The following is a 25182-nucleotide window of genomic DNA, read 5'->3' on the forward strand; positions in this document are numbered from 1 at the left end:
AATTTAATTTCCTATTCATAAATTTGGTGGGGTTTTAAAATTATTATTTGGAAAATTACTATGGATTTCTCCTATTTTGTAAGTACAGTGCCTACAGCCTAGAATTTAATTACCAAGAATATTGCAGTCTCTCCTGTGGTTCCCAATTGCATAATTGAAAGGGAATCTTTTTCTGTTTCTTATATCTTTTACTTCTCAGGGTAAAAAGTCTTCCTAATCACCTGGAGGATGAAGCTTCATTTCACATTCTTTCAGTCAATAACTGTATATTTTCTGTTGGACAGTGTTTTATCTTCTGTCTTGTCTGAATAAAAAAAATTGAGACCAAATTTTACTTCTCAGAATTACAATTTCTTTGCATTTATACTAATCATGATGTGATACATAGACGTGTAGTTTGTTCTCCTGTAATGATTTTGAAAAACATCCCTCCAAGTCATATTGCATTAAATTGGTTGTTAAGTTTTGGAAAAGAGACTTCCAGTTTAAGTAGTTAGTATTTCCTATTAGGGATTGAAATGGCAGTCTTAATGCTGCCAAGCAAGTCTGTTAGAATGCATAGCTAAGCATCAAGCTTTGAGGTGAACCTGAGAAGAAGTGTGGATTTCAGCAGCTTTCCTGTTGATCAGCTTCTACACGTGTCTTCCAACAATCAACACAGAGCTCTGAAAGTTAAGCTTTCTTATTAAAATATTTCATGCTGTTGAGTGAAAAGCAAGGCATAGATGAATCTAGGAAACCTAGAGAAACCATGCCAATGGATTAAAGATAGAAGCTGAATGTTGTATTTTAGAGAGGGATAATCAGATGTATTTGGCACTTTGCATGAAGATTTTAACGTTCAGCCTTTTGCTGTCCTTTCTTAACTTTGAATTCTTCCACAAATTTCTTTTTGAATTCAGATTTGTCATAATCATGTCATTCATTCTGCTGTAGCTGTTGGAGAATGAGTGATTAACTAACTGTCAAGCTTGTTTCGAAGTGTAAGGGACAAAGAGTAATCTGAGGATGCCATGCTTGATAGGACCTTCTACAAGGGTATGATGGACATGTGGCTGAGTTACAGACTGGGTAGAAGATGTAAGACATAAACGTGGCTTCTTCAAAGGTTGTAAGACCCACGTGAGCCACCATTCCTGTGCTCATGTGTCACTCGGCCACAGAAGATGGACTTTTGGAGCCTGTGGTTCTTTTCTTTTGGAGGAGTACAGGGGGGTGCTGTTCTGTGGGAAAAAATAAAAACCATTTATTACTACACTAGTAAAATATTTATAGTAAAGGCAAATATAAGTAAGGAGGGCTGTAGTATAGGTTCTTTGTGCCAGTGACACAATGGGTGATATGTTAAATGTACATCCTCTGTCTTTGGTTGATACTCCATTTGTCACCTGGTTTGTGGATGCACAGCACATAGAGCAAAGCCAAACTTGGTTCTTTTTTTTCCCCCCCCATGATTTTTTGGAGAAAAATATTTTTCAATCTGCAATTTGATTTGAAATGTCTTAAATTATTTTTGGCAGAGACATCAAAATTATGGATGTCATGCTGTCACAGACTTCATACTGTCTCATGACAATATAGGCTAAAATAGAAAATAACTTGCCAGAATTCTTTGGATGGTTTTATACTATGCCAAAATTCTCTGGATTTTTTCTTTTAAACTTAGATCTTATAAATAGTGAAATAGTTGCTGTCAGTTGCACTTGCAAAGCTTTTTCTAGCTGTCTATTTTTCGTTGTTTTTCTAGCAAGATTCTATACAGTGGGTTTACAACAGCATTGAAAGTGCACATGAAGATCTTCAGAAAACAAACACCAAACCCTCTGGAGATGATGGAGGCGATGCCTTTGACTGTAAAGTGGAAGGTATGTGATGCTTGCTTGATCTTGTTGTTGCTGAGAATGCTATTATAATACAGGGAAAATGTAGGCAGTGGGTTTGTTTGCAGAGAGGAAATTTTGAGTAGATCATAAGATGTGTTTTGCATAAGGATTTGCTTTCTTATGTATTCTAAACATATAAATTTAACATGCTATTCTTTGAAAATTACTAACATCCTGTTTAGAGAAAATACTTCTGTGAATGCTTTGGGGAAAATCTGTTTATTTTCATTTGTACGAAACATAAACCTAGGCATTACCCGATTTATTTTCACCACTAGTAATCATTTATGACAAACTAGATATATTAGTCATTACTGCATGGGAAATAAAAAAATTACTATCCTTCAGATTATTTTCAGGCAATTAACATTTAGATAAAACTGCATTCATATGCAACTTGTAATTAAGGAGACACTTAACACGTGAACTGTATTTATGTTCTCTTCATAAAGTCGTTATTGTAGTTTCATTTCTGAATGTTGACAGTTTTCATAGTGATATTCTTCTACTTTATTTAGCAATTCTCAGTTTTCCCTTTTTTGGGTCTTTCTTAATGTCACTGGATTATAAATGGAATGGAGTTAGCCCCCTTTAATAACTGTTTGTAAAGAAAGAGTACTGCCTGTTTTGCAGTCCAGTATTTTAACATCTATAAATCTACTGGTGTTCTGATATTGTTCAGCCAGGCTTTTAAGGAATGTATTTCAATAGAATGGTCAGAACATACCTCTTTCTAGAATGTTTTCCTATGTCCTTTATAGTTCTTTTAATGGCCATGACTTGTCAACTGATTTGTGTTACTTTATTTATTCTAGAAGTAATTGACAAATTTAACACTATGGCAATAATTGATGGGAAGAAAGATCATGTCAGTCTGACTGTTGACAATGTTCATCTGGAGTATGGAGTGGTTTATGAGTATGACAGCACAGCTGGAATAAAGTGCCATGTCTTGGAAAAAATGATTGAACCAAAGGGATTTTTCAGTTTGACTGCGAAGGTATGAAGGGTTTTTTGTATGTTAATGCATTTTGTGTTTAATACTAATGGAGAAACTTGTGTCTCTTTTTACTCTTATGGTTATATATCTTTCATCTGATACCTTATAATTGGTCACCGTTATCTCTCCAATGTTTTGGATGATGATTGTGTGGTCAGGAGGCAAAATGAGTTATATTGTCATTATAAATTGAGTCTTTAAAGCTAAAAAAATAGTAAAAGATCTTCAAAGTCTTCCGTTCCTCCTGCCCCTTTCCCTTATTTCTGAATTATCAAATAAAACTTGAAAGAAATTCGAAGATCCACTGAAATATTTATAAAGAATATATACGACCCTCATCTCTTCAACGTGCCTTTTATTTAGTTTTCTCCCACCATTATAGCAAGGCTTCAGTTTTTGCTGGCTGGTACAGTTTTTTCTGTGCCCTATTTTCTGGCCTTCTAATGCAGAATATACAAGAGGATAGCACTTAGTTTTCTTTCATGCTTTTTCAATATGTTAGAATTCGACAAAACCAAAGGTTTTCTAGAAGTAATGAATGAATGAATTCAGCAGCTTTGCATAATATGTGCTGATCAAGTAAATACAGCAGATAATGTATTTCAGAGGAGCCATAGTGATTACATTAGTAGCAAATTAGTAGTAAATCCATTATCAGGCAATGTCATGAGAAGCCAAGCAAAAATACTTATGGGTATTAACTTAGCAGGGAATAGGTTTCAGAAAACCTCTCTGTGTCCAAGCTTCATTCTTTGCTGTTGTGCACCATTTTCTGAAATGTTATCAGGCCTTTTAGCTTTAGTTGTAAGAGATGATTAGTAAGGCAAAATTTTAGTCAACCTCATTTCATAACATACTTCTCTTATTTTTATTATCTTAGATTCTTGAAGCACTGGCAAAAAGCGATGAACATTTTGTGCAGAATTGCAACAGCCTCAATTCCTTAAATGACGTGATCCCCACTGAACTTCAGAGTAAATTCAGTGTCATTTGCAGTGAGAAAATTGAGCATATCTACAGAAGAATCTCTAGTTATAAAAAGGTGTGACCTGCATGTCCTAAGCTTGACTGTGTTTGTCTTTTAAGGGAAAAACAGGGGAATGTGGTACAGTTTGAATAACTATTCAGAGTGTCTATGGCAGTGACAAAAATGTGGCTGAAAGTTTGGCTATTTTGAATTATGAATGCCTTAATTAAGTAATTGTGTCAATTGTTTTCAAGTCAATCTTTTTCTTATCCCTTTTTTAGACATTGGGTAGTTTGTATTCTTTCTTGTTTGCTGTGTCCAGTTGTAGACACAATCAACTGCATATTTCTGCAAAAGGGCCATCATTCTTGTAAATGCCTTAAACCAATACTCTTGTGAATTTGCAGATGTTAACCAAAAATGTAGCAATAACAGAACTTTTTTTTTTTCTGTCTAGATCAACTCAAATACCAAATTTTAACCCTTTTATTCAACTTTTAGGCCCTAGCATAACTGTTAATAGTAACATCTCTGTAAATTATTAGCTTCACTTGGTTTAATAAAACATAATAGCATGGAAAATGGAGAAGGTGCTGACATTCATATGCTCGAGATCTAAATTACAGATAGGTGAATGAATAAATGGCCCAGACTATGACCTCTAATGGCTTTCAGTGTATTTCTCTACAGTTCTTTAACCAACCAGGGTGTAAATGAATCAAACATTTGCCATTTTGTTAATGCAAACTCATTTTCTCATCCAGACTCCCAGTTTCTCTCTCATGGAACCTAATTGCGGGGAGGTGAATTACTCTGAAGTAGGCTCAAAATAGCTCCAAAAGAGTGGGTCTGCCCTGTCTTACCTCATTTGGGGATCTGAGTTGTATTTACAGACTGGTCTGTTCTGAGAGTTTATACATAAAAAAAATATTAAAAAAAAAAAAAGCAAAGGAAAAGGAAAGTGAATACAGAAGCTTCGCACATTTGCAGAAGCTGCATTTAAAAGAGTAGATAATAATTTATTAAGTTTTCAAAGGAAAAGTATGGATAACTCTTAGGAATACCTGTGGCTTCAGTAGTTAGTAGGACAGAGGCCAAAAGGCAGCTCGTCAGACTTGTCAGGTTGCTCTCTAAAAAGAAATGGAATAAACTGAGTTGTGTCAATGGAGACATCAAAAGAATCCTGATATTGCTTTAGCAAACATCTGATCTCTTCATTATTTGCTTCAGTTACAAAGCTCCATGTTTCCAGTGTAGTTAAAATTCAAAATATCTTTCTAAAATCAAAATTCATTAGTTTTCATATTAATAGTTACAGTTCAAATAACACGCAGGTGATTTTTATGTTTTCTGTAGCTCATCAATTTGACTATGATATACAGCCTCTACAGAGGAGGCCAAGACAGTAAATCAAATTTTGTTGTGTTTGCTGGATGTGAAAAAAAACATCCTCAGGGAAGTTTTCATAGTTCTTACACTTTCTAGAAGCAGATATTCCTGATACAGACTGCACTTAAAATCTCATCTGCTCAAGAATCAGTAGTTTCACAGTTGTAGCTTTTAATGACAATTAGTAATGCAGTGGTTTTCAGCAATAGATATATCATTTTCTTGGCAAGGTAAAGGTAACCATAGTTACAGGAGACTTCAGAGTGACTGAGCCCAGCTTGGCTCCTGGGTTTACTGTGAAAGTTCAAATTCTATAAATAAAAGTCTTGTAGATTTCTGCAGTTCCTACTATTATTATTATCAGAACATTTTGCTCCTAATAGAACTCGATTCCAGTGCCATGAGTCCCAGATGTTTCTCAACACATATATGAAAAGAATTTTGGTCCTGACTTATGACCTGATTAAATCATAGCCAGCATTTGGTCTCTCTGGAGCAGGATGTGTGGGAGATTGAGATGTGAAATATGTCCTTGCAGAAGCATTTTCATCACTGAATGTCCTTAGTACCCTTCTTAACAATTTGTACATTCTTCAGCCTTTGAACAGCTCCATAATTGGATTTCTTGTAATGCTTCAGATTTTGTTGTGATCTAAAGATTTAAATGCAGTTATCCCAACAAGTGTTCATCAGGCTCAAGTAATATGACACCAAAATAAACAGAAATTAAGTCCCAGTACAGAAACGTCTTACTTTGCAGAAGGCATGTTTCTTAATTCAACTGAAGTGTTAGTAAAATTTGACTGATTTAAATTTTTACTGACATTTACTAGTGAAGAAGCTGTGCAAGTGAACTTGGAAAATATTCTTATGCATTACATGAGCTGTGGTTCATAGCTGAAGTAGGTCTGTGCAGTATTTTGTGATTAAAACACTGATTACATCTTCTCAGAAAAAACTCTTCCCTAACAACAAGCTGCACTGGAAATGACACATATTGACAAAAATCCTACTTGCAACTGACAAATCTCTCTTCCGATTGAAAAGCTTGATTGCATGACTTGTTTCTGAACTGGATGTAGTTGCTGAGTGTCCAGTTCGGTCTTCACCATTTTGGGTTGACATCTTCTCATCTTAAAAGACAAATAACTCTAAGCCTTTTCAAGACTCTGCACGAAATGTGTTAGGCACTGTATTAGAATTAGACCATAAAAAAAATCATTCCTCATTGCTCAGCTGATATATAGGAGGGAGAAGAGGTGCTGGGCTAGGAAAGTCTGTAAAATGCGGTGTTTATGGTTTTTATGTACTAGTGCTGATCGGCTTCCTAATGTCACTGAACATAGAAGGATAGTTGAGGTTGGAATGAACCTCAGCAGGTCTAGTCCAGCCAACCCTGCTTAAGCAGGTCCACCTAGAGATGGTTGCCCAAGACCGTCTTTGAGGAGGAAGATCTGACCTCTCTTCCCTGAACCTCTCTGAGCAACTTGTGCCAATGTTTGATCTCCTTCACAGTGCAAAATTGTTTCCTGATATTCAGAGGTATTCCTGATATTGTGTTTAAGCTTGGGCCTATTGCCTCTGGTCATGGCACAGATTTATAAATAAATCCCATGATTTATGTCCAACATACCATTACTGGAAAGAGCCTGGCTTTGTCCTCGTGGCACTGTTCCTTCAGGTATTCATATACATTGATGTGTTTCCCTTTGAGCTTTCTCTTCTCCAGGCTCTCAGCCTTTCCTCACAGGAGAGATGTTCCAGTCCCTGAATCATCTCAGTGGGCTCACCTTCACTGGGCTCTCTCCAATACGCCCATATCTATTTCTCTGAAGCCCAGACTTGGACCCAGGACTCGAGGGAAGCCTCTCCAGTGCTGAGGAGAAGAACAGGGTGACCTCCCTCCAACTCCTGGCAATGCTTTTCCTAAAGCAGGAGGATAAGATATAATTTAAAAGTACTTCCTCCTTCCTGAATATGAAATCCAGAATTCATACTTTCTGATTTTGTCTTCATTATAGCTTCAGACAACAATTTCATAAATTTTTGAAAAATATTGGCTTGAAAACATCAGCAGGTGTTTATAAATGTCGAGCAGTACAGCAGTTCCAGACTTGCTCCCCAGAAAGACACCCAATTTTTTATTATGTTCCATGGGAAATTAATTATATTTCTCTGTTACAAAGCTATTTACTACTTAAAATGTCATTTGCTTCAAAAAATAGCCCCTTGAAATATCTCAATCATCCTTGACTTAAGGTGTCTTGACTTTGTAATTCCCATCTTTCTCTAAAAGGTAAAGAAGAATATTTTTCATTTTACATTTTTCAGCTTTTATTTTCTAGTTTGGTACACAGGTATTGTTGGCTAAGTGCAGAGATGAGAAGAGCTGATAACCAAAATTTGGTTTTCTTTCTTACTTCTAGTTTTCAAGAGTATTAAAAAACAGAGCTTGGCCTACTTTCAAACAAGCTAAGTCAAAGATTTCACCACTTCACAGCAGTGATTTCTGTCCAACCAATTGCCATATCAATGTGATGGAAGTGTCTTACCCTAAGACCTCAACTTCTCTTGGTAGTGCCTTTGGTGTACAGTTAGACAGCAGAAAACATTCTGCCCATGAAAAGGAAAATAAGAACACTGACCAAGGTAAGTCAATTGAGCTTGAAAGAGCTACTTCCAGTGCTTCTGGTAGAGAGTCTGAAAAGGTAATCAGTTTAGGTTTATAACCCAAATATTAAAATTGAGGACAAGCCTTTTTGAAATCACTCTGTTTTGATTCTTGATTTTATTTTAAAGCATAATAAAGGGTAGTTATAATTTCACAATGACTTTTTCATAAATAGCTTGACTTTGAAATGCAAATAAAATGCAAAATTAATTAAGTACATGATTTTTTAAACAGAAAAATATTTCAGTGTCTGTTAGGTATTTTACTAGCTTCAAAATATATGTTGAAATAAAGATAATGATGAAATCCCTTTGGATTTTCCCCAGGTAAAATGAATCCCATGATTTATGTCCAACATACCATTACTACCATGGCTGCCCCTTCAGGGCAGTCTCTTGGCCAGCAAGAGGGGCATGGTCTGAGGTACCTCTTAAAAGAAGAAGACTTAGAAACACAAGATGTCTATCAAAAATTGCTGTTCAAGTTACAAGCTGCACTGAAAGAGGTGGAAACATGTGTCTGTCAAATCGATGAGTAAGTAAATGTTACCATCTGGACTTGCCTTTAATTTGTCCATTGAAGATAATGATAAATCTGGGAAAATACTTTTCTGTAGCATAAGAATCAATGCTGACTTCAGATAGAATTGTAATAAAGTAAAGAATGTAAGTGCAGGCAATGCTGTATTTTTTTTTTTTCATAGCATGCCTGACTTTCTTCCCCACAGTTTATAGGTTTTTTTCCAGCTTGTAGATTTTCTTTAGAATGTGGCAAAGTTAATTAATTTGAAGTGAGGAAAATATGAGGCACACAACGTCACCTATGATTTCACTAAGAATGGAAACAAAAGGCAGAGGTATAAAACCAGCTTTTAATGAGCTCTTCAGGTATTGCTGAATAGTACCACAGATGGATTTTTGGGTAACGCATTACTCACCTGTAGGAAGACCATTAATTTGTTAGACATTTTTCAAAACCAAATTGACCTTAAGGAAGTACTATGGATTTAGGGAGAGGCACCCTTGAGTGATTAGAACGTTTGACTTGAATGTGGGAGACTTAGAGTCTCATCACAGTTAGTCCTAATTCAGGACAAGGATTTATAACTGGATTTTTCATTTGCAAAGTAAGTGGGTTGACTCCTGGGCTATATACTGTCTTGGTGTAAGGATGAAGAAGGATAAGAAGTATTTAGGTTTTGAAAGATCCCATATGTAATGCAAATGTCAGAAACTAATTCTGAAAATATAAACAGCAAAATTTGTTGAGTTTAAAAGACAATCTGTTGTCTTTAAGCTGTTTAAACTGTTGGTCTCCATTTTAGAGAAGTGATATATCATTGTTTCTCCTGTTATCTTGAAGGCAGTAGCGTGATTTGTCCTTTCATGTGTACTTTAGAATGGGATTTCTGTTTTTTACTGTTCTCATAGTAATAAGTATCTGTAATGTATCACATACTGCGATGAGAATGAAAGAGTTGACTCAGTATATTTAAGAAAATGTTGTTTCCTGTGCCTTTACATACTTACACTAATTATCATGCTGAAGATGAAGTAAATTAATTAAATTCATGACCATTTCAGTGCTTGGGTGCACTTAGAAGCAATTGTCTGTAAAGCCTGTGTTGTGTCTCTTCCTCATGGAAGTCAGAAAATTATATATGGGATTTTAGTCAATATTTCAGGAAGTTCTAGCTGCCAGTATGCCACACCTTTCCTTTCCACTCCCTTGAGTTTGTGATGCAAAAGCACAGGAAATTCTGAGCCTTTCTTTTGTATAAATGTATATAAATACACACACTTGCAGAAAAATTGTGTGTACAGGAGTATATGTTTGTCTATACATATATTCATTTTAAGAGTCATGCAGTTTTGACAAGTAAGCACAAGGGTTCACTTTTTTCATTCCTCAATTTTCTGTACACTGACCTTGTAGCTGATCTTTTATAATGTACACAGATATATTTAGCAAATTTTACCTTTGGCTGATGGGAAGACTGAGACTTTTCATGTTTTATTCCTCATGGACATTGAGTGGACTGCCAGTGAGTAGTGTAGAGGAAAGAAGTTCTACAGAGGAAACAGGATAGCCAAGAGACCTACTTAAAAGTGCTGAACAGGGAAGACTGAACAGTTCAGAAATATGTGGTATATTGAAACATAGTTACAGATGCTGATTAACTCTTGAGATTTAGGACTTAAGAAAAAGAAGAGTTGGCACAATAATCCAATGACTGCTTTAATTAGAAATTTTCATATTTAAACAGCTGGGAGGAAATTCTTGAACATGCTATTTTTGAGGTTTTTATAGAGACAGCAGAATTTGGTTTTTCTGTTGTGATATAGTAACCATAAAATTAAAGTATTTTTTTAATGAGTTGCTTGTTATCCTAAACAATCCTTATTATCTATCCTCAGGATAGATAATATGAACATGGTAACTCTCACAATTTTTAATTTATGTTGCTATTGTGTGAAAGAAGAATTGAACTACTGAATGACTGTTTGGTACCCCTTATATTTACTGTTGAAAAACTTGCTCATTTACGTTGCTAGAGGTCTCGGCTCTGTGTTGAGGTCAGTATTGGTTTGTGTTTCAGCTCACAAAATCTTGGTGCAACCAAATCTCTGCTCAACCTCTGCTGTCTGTTAGTGAATTGAAAAATGGGTGTTTCATCTGAAGAGCAGGTCTGTGAGAGCCTATGGATTGTGGCAAGGGAACATTTAAGAGAAGATTTTGTAGTCCTAGCATTGTCTCCCTAAGAGTTTATGTCAGGGTTTGCTGATGAGGTTCATTTGGATAAGTGGCATAGTACTGAGGGAGACAGAAATGCACACAGAATATATATCCCCTTTCCAGAGGCTCTCAAGGCTCCACTGTTCTCACATTCAAATAGTTTAATGGTATCCTAATAGTCCCTCAGTGGTGCTGCAGATACCCCGTGTTGCTCCGAGGTGTTACACAGAAGTAAGTCCTTTTTAAAATTGTTTTCTGCATGGTGACTCTGCTGTGTTCTGGATTCTCATGTGCTCAGTGCTCTCCCATGATCACAGCACTTTTTTGGAAAGATGTCTTTCGGCAGCATACAGGAGGCTTGAACATTTTCCAAGCCTTTATGGAGTGAGGAAAAGGCAGAGAAGGTCAGATGTTATAGGGTTGTTTTTTTTACTGCTATTATAAATTCTTTGACTAACCAAGCAGGTTATCGGGATTGTGTTGACTTGAATTGCACAGAGGAGTAATTCCAAAGGTGAGGATTTTTTTTTTTAAGATTTAAATTGCTCTGTTTCATGGACGTATTCTTCATAGAGACTCTCTAGCTGTTAGTTTCTGTTCTCACATGTGTTTCTCCTTTGAGAGCTAGACATCTAAGGTAATTTTGTTTGGGGTAGGCCCATGTCTGGAGAAAATGTATCGGGCATGTGTTAGGTTTAAGAAAAAAAACAAAAGTATATTTAAGCATGATTACTGAGGAGGGGAAGTATCCAGGATTTTATTCTTAACTCCCTGGACTGAGTTTTTATGAGCATATCAGTGTCCTCAGTAACTTCTTGCTCCAGAACCTGGTAATCCAAAGTTCTGTCTTTCATTCATGGTAGTTCAGCAAAAAACTTTTCCTAAGAAAAAGAGCATGCCTGCTGAGAGAAATGGAAAAGCCCCCTTAGGAAAAAAAATCCAGATACCTTACTCAATCTTTTATTGAGCTCTTGGCAGCAGTGACTAAACAGTCACATAAAAGAAAGGGATATAATAGTCTGTCTGTCTGACAAATAATTGCTATGGGGAAGATATTTTCAGGAGCTGAAATTGCAGTTCATTATGCTTGTTTCTTAATCTTGGTTATTTTATTGCAACAACAAAGTCCCCAAGAAGTTACTAGAATGGACTTTTATTTTTAAGTGAATGAGAGTGGGAACACAAGAACAAGCATAAGTATAGATTCATCTTTGTCCTTATCTTTCAACAGGCAGTAGTATGTAGTATATTGTTATATGGTCTTTTTTGAATGGGCTCTTTGGTTTAAGATCATTGTTAGAATGATCTGCCATGAATTTGTCTAATCTTTTTTTGAATCCCTTACATATTTCTTACTAAGAAAATAAGTTTTACAGGTATGAAGATCTGATTTCCTGGGGTTTCTGCTTCCATAACACATTTATTTTAGGACAAGTTCAAAAACACATATGCTCTAGCATGAGATTGACTCTGAACACTGATGTAAAATATGGGTCTCGTCTCTCTTCCTGTACTCATGGAATTATACTTGCCAGTGACTGGAAAGTGACTGCAAAGAACTGAATTGTGATTTCCTACTGATAGGAAGTATTAAGGCATCATGGAGCCCAAAAGATACCAGTCTAGTGGAGGGATGAATTTAAATTCTAGTGAAACTACCTTTAGTATCATTTTTCTGTATTCTAGTTGCAGTTCAGATCAGTATCTTCAACTGTATGTGGGGTAAAATCTGTCTATTCCCATCAGCAGCAAGAATTTAATGTAAGAAGATCTGAAATGTTTGAATCCTAGCATGTACTTGGCAGAAAGTTTGCCAGTTGACCATTCTGACAGCTCCTTCAATAAAACCCTGCTACTAAGTAATTAAAGGGGAAAAAAAAAAAGAAAAGCTTAGTTCTGTCTCCTCTGATTTCAGGTAGTTAGCAAGTAGTTTTTGCAAGAAAAATGCTGCTTTTGAAATCCAAATATTAATTTGAAAATGTGATTTTAATGGAGTGTTTGAGCAATAGGAATTAAAGGACAATTGCCTATTATTGCTGTTCTGATCTTGAAAGTAAATTAGAGCATCTCAGTATGAATTAATTATCCAGGAATATGAATTTTTCACTGCCAGTATTTCTGCATGTTCTAAAAGTAGCAATCTGCACTGTTCTCTCTTCTTGGCTGGATGTCACTTTTGTGCTCGTCACAGAAGATTGTATATTAATCATCAGTTTTGCTAGTGATAATGGCTTAGACACTTTGAATGTCAGGAAGTACACGGAGATTCTAATAAAGATCTTGAAAATGCCCTAGTAGAATAGTTTGTGATGCACTGGCTTGTCTGGAATTGTCCCAATTACTGGCTTGTAATTGGGAAAACACATGCTTTTCACAGACATATAGTTTCTTTCATTTGCTTGTTTTGTGCTAAGAAGTGCAGAATTCATATTTTAAAATAGTTATGTTACTGTGCAGTTTGACCCCAAGTGTCCAAAAATGTGCTGTATTTCTTCTCCAGCTGGAATAATTGCTTTCATACATGATTAAGTATTTGGTAAGGTTAATGGGTTTCACTGTTAGACTCTAACAACAGAATGTGTCACTTCCTTCCCTTGTTTCAAATAGATATTGACTGAATTAAGATATTCCCTTCATATATTGCATAATAATAGTTGGAGGATGGTGATGAGAAACATTATCATGTTGCTAGCTCACTTTTGAATAACTGGAAATATGAATTTGCCTTTTTTTTGGTGTGTTTCACAGCCTTCTTTCTTCAATAACATATTCTCCCAAATCAGAACGTAAAACGCCTGAGCCTTTAATACCAGCAGACAGTGATAATGAAAAGAGTGAAAGGAATGGGAAGAAAGTCTGTTTCAGTGTAACAGGTGATGAGCAAGAAGATTCTGGTCATGATACCATCAGCAACAGGGATTCATACAGGTAACTTTATTAATAATAATTTTTATTTTTATTTTTATTTTTATTTTTATTTTCATTTTTATTTTTATTTTTATTTTCATTTTTATTTTTATTTTTTTTATTTTATATTATTTTTTAGTTTGTAAAGTACCAAGTAGTTATGAAGACTATTAGAATACGATTCTGACATTACTAATGAAGGAGTAACTAGCCTCAAGATGTGTAAAATAAACCCTTACAAGTACAGATTAATTATTACATCTTGGTCACCCAAATCTGGATAGGATATCTCAAGCAGAGATGTAAAACTTTTACTTTAGATTACCTGTCTTGTAAAAACCAGAAATAACTTCTTTTATGTCTCCAACAACAAACCAAATATCTACCGTGGAAAGCAAGGTGATAGAGCCACCATTCTTCCTGATCTAAAGAAAAATATACTGTTTATCAGCATATATTTCTTACCTTCTTTCACTCTAAAAAGTGTAACATCCACTCACCTCTAGAATTTGTAATGCATTGTGTTTACTGTGAATGAAAATACGAAGAATTTTGAAAAGGAAGGAGTAATTATAGCAAGTATAGTTCTTATATAGATTATACTCTCTTGCTTAGAGAGAATTGGTTAACTACATGATATAAAAATTAAATTTAAATTTTAGTTGCAAGTAAAATGAGGGCTCATTATTTGTTCAGTATCATAGTTCATTGTTATGTTCAGAAATTAGAATCTCAGTAGGTTCATAATTCTTCTACAGAACCCTGTGTTACTGAGATCTCTTTCTAAGCTATGTTTGGTTACTCCAGCCTGGTAGATATGAATTCTTCATCAGAGTAGAAAGAGAACCATATAGACATAAATGCAGAGATAATTTGCACAGATTGTTTGTCTTGTTCTTAACAAGGTGAACACACAGGCAAAGTTCTTGGTCCTGCAGAAGCACATTTAGAGTTTCCTGCATGTTCATGATGTGTCAGACTGACTGTTCATGAGCTGCTCCAGTGATGTGTGCTTGCTCCTGTCGGGAGGTTTCCCAGCTGGCACAGGATTTGTACGTGGAGAAAGAAGGTGTGACCTAGGACATGAGCATCTATTAATTCAAAAGATTTTCTTTATTCTGATTCCTGTCTTTTATAGTCCATTCTGGCTGTGTAGGAATAATAAAACCTCAGGTTTCATATACAGAATAATCATAAAATTTTTGCGTTAAGGACAAGTGTTGGAGTTAGATTAGAATGTTTTTTAGTTTGCTTAAATAATTGTATTAGTCAATACTTAAAACCTCCAGCTTTCATAATGCCACAGTGGTTATTATTGGAACTGTTTGGCTAATTTCAACCATTATAATGCTCTCCTTTTGCTTAGGGTCTCCTAAACCTTACAATACAAAAATCATGCAGAATGATACAGCAAATACATCTAATCTGTTTCTCATTTTCCTGTGTTTTATTTTCTCATGCTTTGCACAATCCAGTTTTAATTAACCTTCATCTCCCCTTTGGAGACTTTAATAAGTGAATAGAGTTAGTTAGAAAACATTTCTTAATATTCAGCCAGAAATTTTTAATACTCCTTGGGACTGTTCACCCACTATTAGGAACATGTTGTTACTGATGCCTTTTCATCTGCTTAATGGTTATGATTGTAATTACATCATATTGCTTCATTTAAAAGTTTAACTCGTTCACTTAACTCCTTGACTGCCTGTATAAAACATCTATGTTAGCCAGGAAATGTAAATCACTCTGCCTAAATTAGTGAAAAGTCACTTCTATATCTACACAAATAAAGAAAACAAATAGGGAGCACATGGAGTGTTATTTTATGAATGGATATTTTAATCTTGGTGAATGGGTACACCCAAATAATAAAATAAGACCCATATCATTATGTATAAACATCCCTTAGGTACACTTGTACATTATCTTACATTCACTTGGGTTTTTAAGACTCCCTCTGCTGGATAATTACTCAAGCATTTCCTGCATTGAAACTAAGTGATTTTCATATGGCTAAATAACTTTGAAGTCAAATCTATCTTCATAGGCTTTTTAGTACAGAAGTCTGTGATTTACGCTGGTTTTGCTGCAGGAGTAGGTATATCTCTATGTATTTTCCATACAAACAAATTGTTTTTGAGAGAAAAGAGCAGGAAAAAAATTACAAATTTAAATCCCAAAATCTCCCTATTAGACCAATGTGGGTGAAATTTTGTATGCATAGAGGTTTTGACTGAAGCCACAGATGTAAATGTCTTTACATTTCTAGAAAACTGAACAGCTGGAAGAGATGGGATCATGAGCTGTTTTGGCTGACAAGGAAAGTAGTTTGTAATTTGAGTTTTGGTGCTACTCAATGAATCAAATCTCTTGTAAACCTGCAGTGAAACTCTGTTATGCAAGTTGTAAAGACTCAGTGTTTGTATTAGCTATGGACCAGGAGAAAATGTGAAGGAACTAAAACATTTGAGGCCACAGATTCAAAAACTGCCACTCATGCAAGAAAAGTTGGTTGTTTTGCATTCAAAGTCTGTATTACTGTTCTGCAAGTACTTGTTCACAGGTAAGGGGAAGGGAGATAATTGAAGCATCTATTTTGGGAATCCGGTCTTCTGAGTTCTACCAGGACTGCAAATTAAATGAAATCCTAAGCACAGGGATTCTTTATTGTGTATCAAGAATTACACAGACCATCTCATCATTAAATTTAGGATGGGAAAAGAGAAAATTTCCAGAGCATTTTTTTTTTCTTAACAGAACCTGTATTAAAGGACATGGCTTTATTTCTTTTTTGTTTTGTGTTTTGTTTTTCAAGTGATTGCAACAGCAATAGGAACTCAATTGCCTCTTTCACCAGCATTTGTAGCAGTCAGTGCAGCTCTTATTTTCACAGTGATGAAATGGATTCAGGTATGTTTGGAAAAGTAATCTATGCATCTGTCTTCTGTTTCTTTAATTCAATTTTATTTTCTTCATTTATCTGGCAGTTTTATTTTTTTTTATTTTAAAAATTACATCCTCCTAAGTAATAGAAATGCATCATTTTGCTTCTGCCTAGCTACTGCTGCACTTAGGAATCCTTCTGTAAAAGAGAGCCAACATTCCATTATCTCTGTGAATAGACTGTATTAGAGCTCCTGGAGTTACTGCTTTTCATGTGTTTCATGTCTTGACAGTGCATTGTGTTGCACAGAGTAAGGAGCATTTTAGGTGAGTGTGGAATGCTCTCCTAGCCAATGTCAGCACCTAGACTGCAGGATATGGCTGTGTGTGTTTGTAGGAAGGAATGTGAGACCACATAGAAGCACATTCTTGTTTATGCCATGACAAATTGAATTTAAGTAATTGCAGCTGCTAATAGGAGTGGGATGGAATTTAACTGGATGGAGAAGGAGGTCATATACTCAGGGACTAATAAAAAAAAATATTTGCTCTAAACTGGGAGTTTATCATTTGGGAATGATTTAGAAAAAGAAAAAACAGATGATATTAGTTGAATATGTCCCACCAGTGAGGCCTGGCCACAGAGAAGGCAAACTTTTATTGCTTACTGTACCAGGAGAGGTATTTTCAACTGGAACAGCAAAGTATTAAGACATTATCCAAGGTATCTGAGATACCTCGTAAATAATGCAGAGTAATGTGAATAAGACAGAATTTAATTTCCAGAAATGATACATACTTACTCAACTAAGCTAATACAGAGTAAAGGATGGAGGACATAAAGAGTTGTTAATAAAAGAGGAGACCTAGGGTCCGTGTCTTCAACTTAAGATAAAAATGAGCTGATATACTCTTGTGCAGTGTCAAGCTGAAGTACCAGCTGAGGTGCCTAAAAGAAAATGTCTTTGCTAGCCAAGCACAGATATAGTGCTTTAGATGACAAATACTGCTGTTCAGCGAAACTCACGCTCTGTGCTGACTTAATTTTCAGCTGGTTCCAAAGTTAATCTGGCTAACTCCAGATCAGGGCTCCTGGGCACTGTGCTCTGTTGCAATTAAAATCCTGTGAGGAGGCATAATGATTGTAAGGACATATAAAGGAGATAAAAACATCAAGGAAAGAAAAGTACTGTTAAAGTGTGTCACTGACGTAAGAAAAATGAGTCTAGATTAACCTTGAATAAATTTTAATCATAAATTATCAAGTGGCTACTTCTTGTCTGTCACCAATATCAGGGAGGAAAACCAATTTTAAGCTCGATATCACCTGTTGTCTGAAAGAGAAAGTGGCAGAGCAGTGACCTAAAAAGAGTCCTCTTCCTTTGCACTTTCTTAGGAAAAGATGTGGTATGTGCTACTAAAAGCTTCATATCAAATATAAGATTTGGGTGCTGTATTTTTACTGAATTACTAAAATCTCGGAACCATTTAGTTAGTAAGAATGTTAGGACTGTGAATTATCTGTAGAGACCTTATAAAAACTTTACACTGAATATATTTCAGTGACTTTGTGGTCTGCTATGTTGGATTTGCATTACTTGGCCATTTAGTCTGGAGTTTAGTATGTTCTCCAGAAGAGAAGAATTGTGTGTTCTGTTCACAGAACAGTTGAGGTTTCAAGGGACCTTTTGGGATGATCTTGTCTAGTCCCCTCCTCTATGTGCAGGCTCATCTAGAGCAGGTATTCCAGAACCATGACCAGTTGGCTTTTGAATATGGTTCTATCTTTAAGAGCTATTTCTGCATCATCAAGTAACTAATAAATGCAAAATGTATAAGGGAGAGCAGTTACTATAGTCCTGACAGTGTAAGCATCAGTCTGTGTGCAAAGCAGATTATCTAAGATGCAAAGGTTTTGGAAAACATGCTGAAGCTTCTAAACAGTTTCTCATTTTAAAATATTTTTCAGGTGATGAGCTTCCTATAAGTGTTCGAATCTCCCATGATAAACAGGACAAGCTCCATAGCTGCTTGGAGCATCTTTTTGGTCAAGTATGAGATTATTTTTCTTGGCTTTGACACTGATGTCTGTGCTTGAGCTAATATGTCTGTAGAAAATACTTCTTTTTAATTTTGCTTCCCAGTGTTTACTGTGATGGTATGTATTTACTCATTTTCCCTTAGTTTTCTGTAAATAGTCCAAAACTGCAAATTAAACAGGTCCTTAAATTTAGTCTAATGCTCTCTAGTTTGTTACTTTAACTAGAGCCATTAGGTAAGAAAGAATCCAAAGCTGCTCATCAGTAGTCCACATTTCTTACAGAAAGAATTTCTAATTATTGCTGTGAAAGCATCTTTCTCACAAAACCTTGATCCCAACAGGTAGATTCCATTGCCAATCTTTTGAAAGGACCAGCTGTGATGAGGGCCTTTGAGCAGACAAAATACTTTACACCAGGACGAGGCCTCCAAGGTAATATTTAGTTCTAGCTATAAGAATGAAAAGGCAGCTTGAAGGGTACCTGGAAATGGCTGTTCATTCCTTGAGCTGGTGTTAAAGAACTCATTTTGCTAAATCTTGGTATATTCTGTAATAACTGATTGTTGAAGTTCATGTTAAATAGATCTTAATTCTTAGTTGAAAACTGTTTCTTTACATTTTATTGCATAATGTAGCAAAAAATTTTGAAGTCAACTAGATTGTAGATGCCGAACTGACTGTCATATTGCTGAGGTTTCTGATGCAAGAAGCAGTTCTTTAATACTGCAGTTGTTTTTAATACATTTTTGTCACAACTACTGAAGCCATTCCTGATCTATTTTATTACTAATGCCAGATTTTTATTATTTTTGTAGTTATGTTATGTTTGAAGTTGATTTATAAATAATCTGTGATTTATAGTCACAGCAATATTTATGCCAAGCATATACTTATATAAGTATTACTGATTGCTTAAAAAGAAATATCCTGTATGTAAATTCAGACTCTGTACTACCACTTGTATGGTTGCTTAAGTCTAAGAGTATAAATAAGCATCTGTTGGTAGTCATAAGGGATGAAAAATAGAAAGGACTTCTTTTGGTAGACTGAGTTTAAAAAAAAAAACGAAAGAAGTTCAGTGGGAAACTGAATGTTTTATTAATATCGATAGTGAGATGTATTGACCCTACATGTATCTTTTAGCAATGAATATTGGTTTTAGGTGGCCAGAGGGTGCTTTTTACCCCAGTGGCAAGGTTTTACAAAGCCTGAATTACTACCTGCTAAATGAATTCGCATGAAAGAGCACATAACTTCCTTTTTCCTTTTTTTCTTCTTTTTTTTTTTTTGGGGGGGGTGGGGCAGTAGTTTGCATTGGTTAGTGTTTTTTGTTTGTTTGTTTTGTTTTTAAGTAAGTAATTTTGGTTTAAATTTAATTTTCTGATTAAAACAATTTTGCCTCTAAGAGTTCCAGGGTCCCACTTACCATTCACCTTCTGTGTTGTGTACCTGCTTCAGGAAGAGTCATATTTGGGGATGCTGCTCACTCTCTCCTTAGACGTAAGCAGGGAGCTTAGATGACTGTAAGACTTGTCAATGTAGCTTTAACTAGAGTTAAATAAGTTGCTAACTCCTGGAGCATTGAAAACATTTAGGAGAAAAGAATGTCTTACTGTGATTTTTCTCAGGAGGCTTAAGCAGAAAAATACTATTTTTATCCTTGCTTAGAGTTTCAGCAAGAAATGGAGCCAAAGCTCAGCTGTCCGAAGAGGCTACGACTCCACATCAAGCAAGACCCTTGGAACCTCCCCAGCAGTGTCCGGAGCCTTGCCCAGAATATCAGAAAATTTGTTGAAGGTTAGTAAGAACAACATGATCATAAATAAGCACTTCATTAATGATACAGAAGGAGGGGAAGGGGAGAGATACAACTGTGTTCTGCTGCTTCTAGGCAAGATTTGTGGAGCACAGTGTAGTCTAGAGATAGTTTGTAGTCTTAATAACAAGGTTAGTGGGGTTTATCTCAGCTGTCTTGTACCTGCCCTGTTGGCTCCTTCTGCTATAAAGCCATGGTTTTCATTTAATCCATCTCAACTGATGCTGTCACTCCTCCTCCTCTGCCTCCCTTCCACCACTCTATAGAAGTTACCAAGTACTCTGCTCCTCTTTGCCACCAAGTGACAGCGTGCACTGAGGTTTTAGGCTTTCTCCCCTGTCTTCATAAGAAAGTAACAAGCCTTTTCACTCCAGAATATCTTGGCTGTAATTCCTGCTTTATTTCCTGTGCTGCTTGATAAAGAAACAAAGAGTAAGATTATTTTAATAAAAATGCTTGTGCTAAGATTCTATGTGGGAACAAAATCTTAGGACTAGCCTTAAATTATTTTTGTGTGTGTGTTTGGATTTTTCTGTTTGTGGGCTGGTTGCTACAGTGTGCCTTAAAGAAACTGTTAAATATCAGACCAATGGGAAAGAACTTTGTGATAAGTTTTGTTATTATAAACTTTCGAAAACTAACCAGCCAAACTAAACAAACTCTTCCCTCTCTGACTTGACATTTCTGATTTGAGATACATCATATTTTCAGACCCCGGGTTAGAAAATTATAAAAACAACTGCATAAATGTCTCCTTTTTGAAGTCAACCACAGTGAGTTGACTCTCCAATACTAAGAATACTCCTTTTATTTTAATGGTGGCTGTCACTGAGTGAAAAATTAATAATTTTGAATCCTTTCTTCAGCTTAAACCAAATCATTTTCAAATGCTAATCAGGGTTTCTTTCAAAGTCGAGGAGGAATGGAAATGTGTAATGATCAGTCTTTCCTTAGCCCCTTTGAGAAGATAAGCTTACCAGACCATTTTTACATAACCTGTTTGCCCATGAATAGAATTAGTAGACCTAACCCCTTCTAACGTTGGTCATATACCCTCAGTACTGAGCTGAGATTATTCAAAATTTTGTGGGAGAGTTCATCAAAGTCCAAACGACTTGCTTCCTCTTTGTAATATAAAAATTATATTTTGCTGTACTCAGGTCAGTACTGAGGCACAACCAGCAGCTGGATTTAACTGAAATCAGATGAACAAGAAGCAGGGTTAATAATGTTTTTAACAGCTAAATTTTCCCTTTGTATCTTCATTTCTTGATTTCTTGCTTCATGTTTTGCCATCATACACTGTGTTCACAGCTGGTCTGGGTACCTAGAAGAACCACCAGTAGTGCCCTGAGCTATTTATGGCTGAAAACCAAACACGTGGTACAGAGAGTCATCTCCCCATCTCCCCTCCTGTTCACCTGATTTAGGAAAAAGCCCAAAAGGTGTCACCTAATATGACTGTTTTGTTGGGCTTATGAGAACGAGTTGAACAATATCTTGGGATTTTAGAAGAATCTTCCTGTTTGTTTTTGAGTAAAAGGCAATATTTCAGTAATTGAGGAAAGCAGATACATTTTTCTCTTCTAAGGAGAAGTAGTCAGAGGAGACCATGGATACAACTTCACTCACTATGGGCAAAAAAATGTAATTAAAACCTTCAGTTCTTGTAAACATACTTAACCACTATTGCTCAATGTTAAAGTAAGGATGAATACAATAAATTAATCTTCTTATTGAAAACTGACTCATTTTTCTTTTTATAAAAGTATCACAGGATACTGTAGTTCTTTATTAATTGTTCTGTTGCACTGCAGAATCTATTAGACTAGATTGATTAGTGCATTAAAGCTGGAGACATGGGAGCCTCACAAAGATGCAATGTTTTAAGTCCTAGATACTAAGATTCCTTTTATTTACTTTGTTTAATAAATATGATGAAATGGGAAAACTCAGAATGCCTTGAGGATGATTGCTCTGGTCTGTCAGTTTTCTGTTTATTAGTATTAAACTTTGGAGAACTATTAAAAAAAAAATCCATGAAGGTTTGCACAGATTAAAAAATAAAAAGAAAACGGAAAAAACACAACCAAACCTTCCTTGACTGTAAAATTAAAATATGGCTAGAGATTGATTTGTCTCATTTCTTTTGCCTTATCATATCATTAGAGAAAGAAAAAAATTCAATGGTTACAGTGAAAGGCCAACCTAGAAGGCAAATCTAGTTGTCTATATTGAAGAGTTCTCTGAAGTAATATGCAGGTTCTAGGAGGATTTATCTGGAGCTAAGTATGAAGTTATTTCTTGGATTGACTGGGCCTGATGGTTAAACCAATAAGGCTAATGATAAGTTGTGGCAACAGACAGATCTTTGAAGGTGAAGTACTTGATTTTGGTGGAGAGGGCAGTAGTCAGGGCAGGAATTGTACAGCAGCCAGAGGAAGAATAATGCAGGTAAATGATTGTGAATCTGTGTGAGATATGTAACACAAGAATGAGAAAGCACAGGAGGAAAAGACTGGAGTAGGAACCAGGAAAATGAACACGATGGATGGAAAGAAAGGGACTCAACAACAGAAGGATGTAAACAAACTAAAGAGAAGGAAACATTTCTGTAGTTGCAGGAAAAATAGGAAATATTTTGATAAAAAGAAGAGGTGTTCTGGAGCAAGCCAGATTTCTAGCCAGCTAGTCAGGTAACTACATGAGAAAGTGCAGTTGTTTTTCTACCATAATTTTAAGTTTAAACAGGAAATACAATGCCATTGAGAAAGTTCAACCCTATTTGAAATTAGGAGTGAGGTGTGATGGAACAAGTTAGCTTTCAGTTATTGAAGGTATAAAAGAAATAGATGTCAATTTAAATCATAAACCATGCATGCAAAATCTGTCTTTTTGAAATATTTTCAGGTGTGAAAAAATAAAGCTAAAATCTAGCCTTTCCTAGCAAAGATCAGAATAGCAGAATAATGTGGGTTTTTTTAAATAAAGCACAAAAGAATATTTAAAAGTAAAAGAAACTGAAGGCATCTTGCACTGCAAATCAGAATCTAAGAGAAACTTCTAGGGAGTTATTCCTTTCCATACAACATGTATCAAGAAGGAGTGAGATCTTCCACAGGTGTTTGTTGAAAAGCAAATGATTGACATCCAAGATTCATTCTAACCCCAGGTAAGTAGACAAATAATCTAAAAATACTCTTTTGCCTGTGGGTATATTTTGAAGCACAGAAAACTTAAAGTAGTGGTAAAAGAGAGTTGCAGCATCCTGTGATTTCCACATAAGCAGGAAATCATTATTTATAGATGCCTCAAATTCTTTTGAATTCAGAGATCCAACAAATCTTATCTAAAACAAGCTGCAAGTAATAGCCTCGATGTATCGAAGTTATTCAGATAAAAGCTGTATTTCCTACACTGTATTTTCAGTTACTAAGTTGTGTTCGGACTCGAAGTTATTAATCACTGTAAGGTGTTGTGTTTTCTTTCTCAAAAGACAGAAGACTAAGGCAAAGACCTAGAAGAATTTTCAGGAATAGCTAGTAATTTTTAATGTTTGGGCATTTGTATTTGAGATACTGTGGCAGTACCAGTGTAGGGGGAAACACATGACCAAATTATCTTATTGTCTATATAACCAATTTCAGCCCTGCTTGTGCACAGGACAGGGCTTTAAATAGGACTGCAGAGAAACCTGGCTGTGTGAAAGAAGGTTTGGAAAGATGTGAAACCATGTGAAGTAGTGTTGTGTTCTCCAGCTAGTACCTGTAGTACCACTTACGTGCTGAAACTTTGGCACTCTCTAAGATTATGGCAGATTTTAACCTTCCTGTTTCTTGCAGCACTGGTTAACACATTAAATTTGTGCTCTGGTACATAAAGTGTACTTCCTTCAGCCTGCCTACAGCCTTTGAAAAGCAGCCCCCTCCAAGGAAAAATTAAAAGGTGGGGGGGAGTGTAAAGAGAGATAAACCCACATTTTTGCCCATATAAATTAAGAATTTTTTTACATTTGTACTTATTTACTTCACAGATTGTTAAGTGAAAGCCATTTTTGAAGCAATATAAAATCCTGACGGAGAAGAATTAATGTGGGAATCAATGAAAACTGGTCTTGTTTTTCAAAGTTTTGGGACTGGAATTCTTCATGTATGGACTTGCTCTGGCTAGACGCTACACATGTGCACTGAGATAGCAGCTGCCTTTTCACATGTCTTTCTCAGTGATAGTGCTTTTGATTATTAATTAATTATTATTATTATCAAGCCATATGCATAATTAAGTGGAGACTCACTACTGTTTTGTAGGTATGAATCAGCATTGCCTAGAAAGAAGTTGGAATTAAGCTGATATGACATGATAAACTGTAAATGCAATATTATGTTGATGAAAACACTTTTTAACCAGTACCTCCAAATATTTTCTTCTTTTCTTTAAGAGGTGAAGGCACGAATACTCTTGGCACTTCTAGAATATACAGGTAATTTTTCTTTTATGGGAGGGAGGAAGTGAATGTGGATGGTTTGAGATGATTTTTGCTTTTGAACAGAAATACTGTCTTTGCCTTAAGGGGGCAAATCTCAGATATTATAAAACCTGATAATCAGCAACTTCATCCCCCTGTTTAGAGTAAGAATTCCTGAAGAACATGATTTCAGGTATTTTTAAACAGACACTGCACCTTTTTTTCCCCCTTTTAATGCAAAATAACTTATCTGGTCATTTACTCTAGATCTTGGCAGATAAAATAAGTACTAAACACTCAGTTTTTGCACAGTGTCTTGGACGTCTTTCTTCTTTGGGTGTTTTCTTTTCTGTTTTTCTTTTCAATCCCATCTGTTTCCAGATTTATATTGCTACTTTAACCCATGCCTTTCCTTTGTCTCTTT

At 35.6% G+C, this 25182-nt stretch overlaps 1 protein-coding gene across 1 annotated transcript in view; it reads left to right on the top strand.

The window, feature by feature from the left end:
* The window catches only part of PREX2 (phosphatidylinositol-3,4,5-trisphosphate dependent Rac exchange factor 2), a 161773-nt gene that overhangs the window by 88424 nt on the left and 48167 nt on the right, over window positions 1–25182 (top strand). Inside the window, exons 21-31 of the mRNA XM_062502196.1 lie at window positions 1748–1865; window positions 2699–2883; window positions 3764–3925; window positions 7666–7888; window positions 8237–8444; window positions 13395–13574; window positions 16369–16463; window positions 18406–18488; window positions 18819–18909; window positions 20146–20274; window positions 24732–24773. Of these exons, the coding sequence (XP_062358180.1) occupies window positions 1748–1865; window positions 2699–2883; window positions 3764–3925; window positions 7666–7888; window positions 8237–8444; window positions 13395–13574; window positions 16369–16463; window positions 18406–18488; window positions 18819–18909; window positions 20146–20274; window positions 24732–24773 (1516 nt within the window). The remainder of the gene's footprint in view (window positions 1–1747; window positions 1866–2698; window positions 2884–3763; window positions 3926–7665; window positions 7889–8236; window positions 8445–13394; window positions 13575–16368; window positions 16464–18405; window positions 18489–18818; window positions 18910–20145; window positions 20275–24731; window positions 24774–25182) is intronic.

Source organism: Cinclus cinclus, chromosome 1 (genome assembly GCF_963662255.1).
Source record: "Cinclus cinclus chromosome 1, bCinCin1.1, whole genome shotgun sequence".
NCBI lineage: Eukaryota > Metazoa > Chordata > Aves > Passeriformes > Cinclidae > Cinclus > Cinclus cinclus.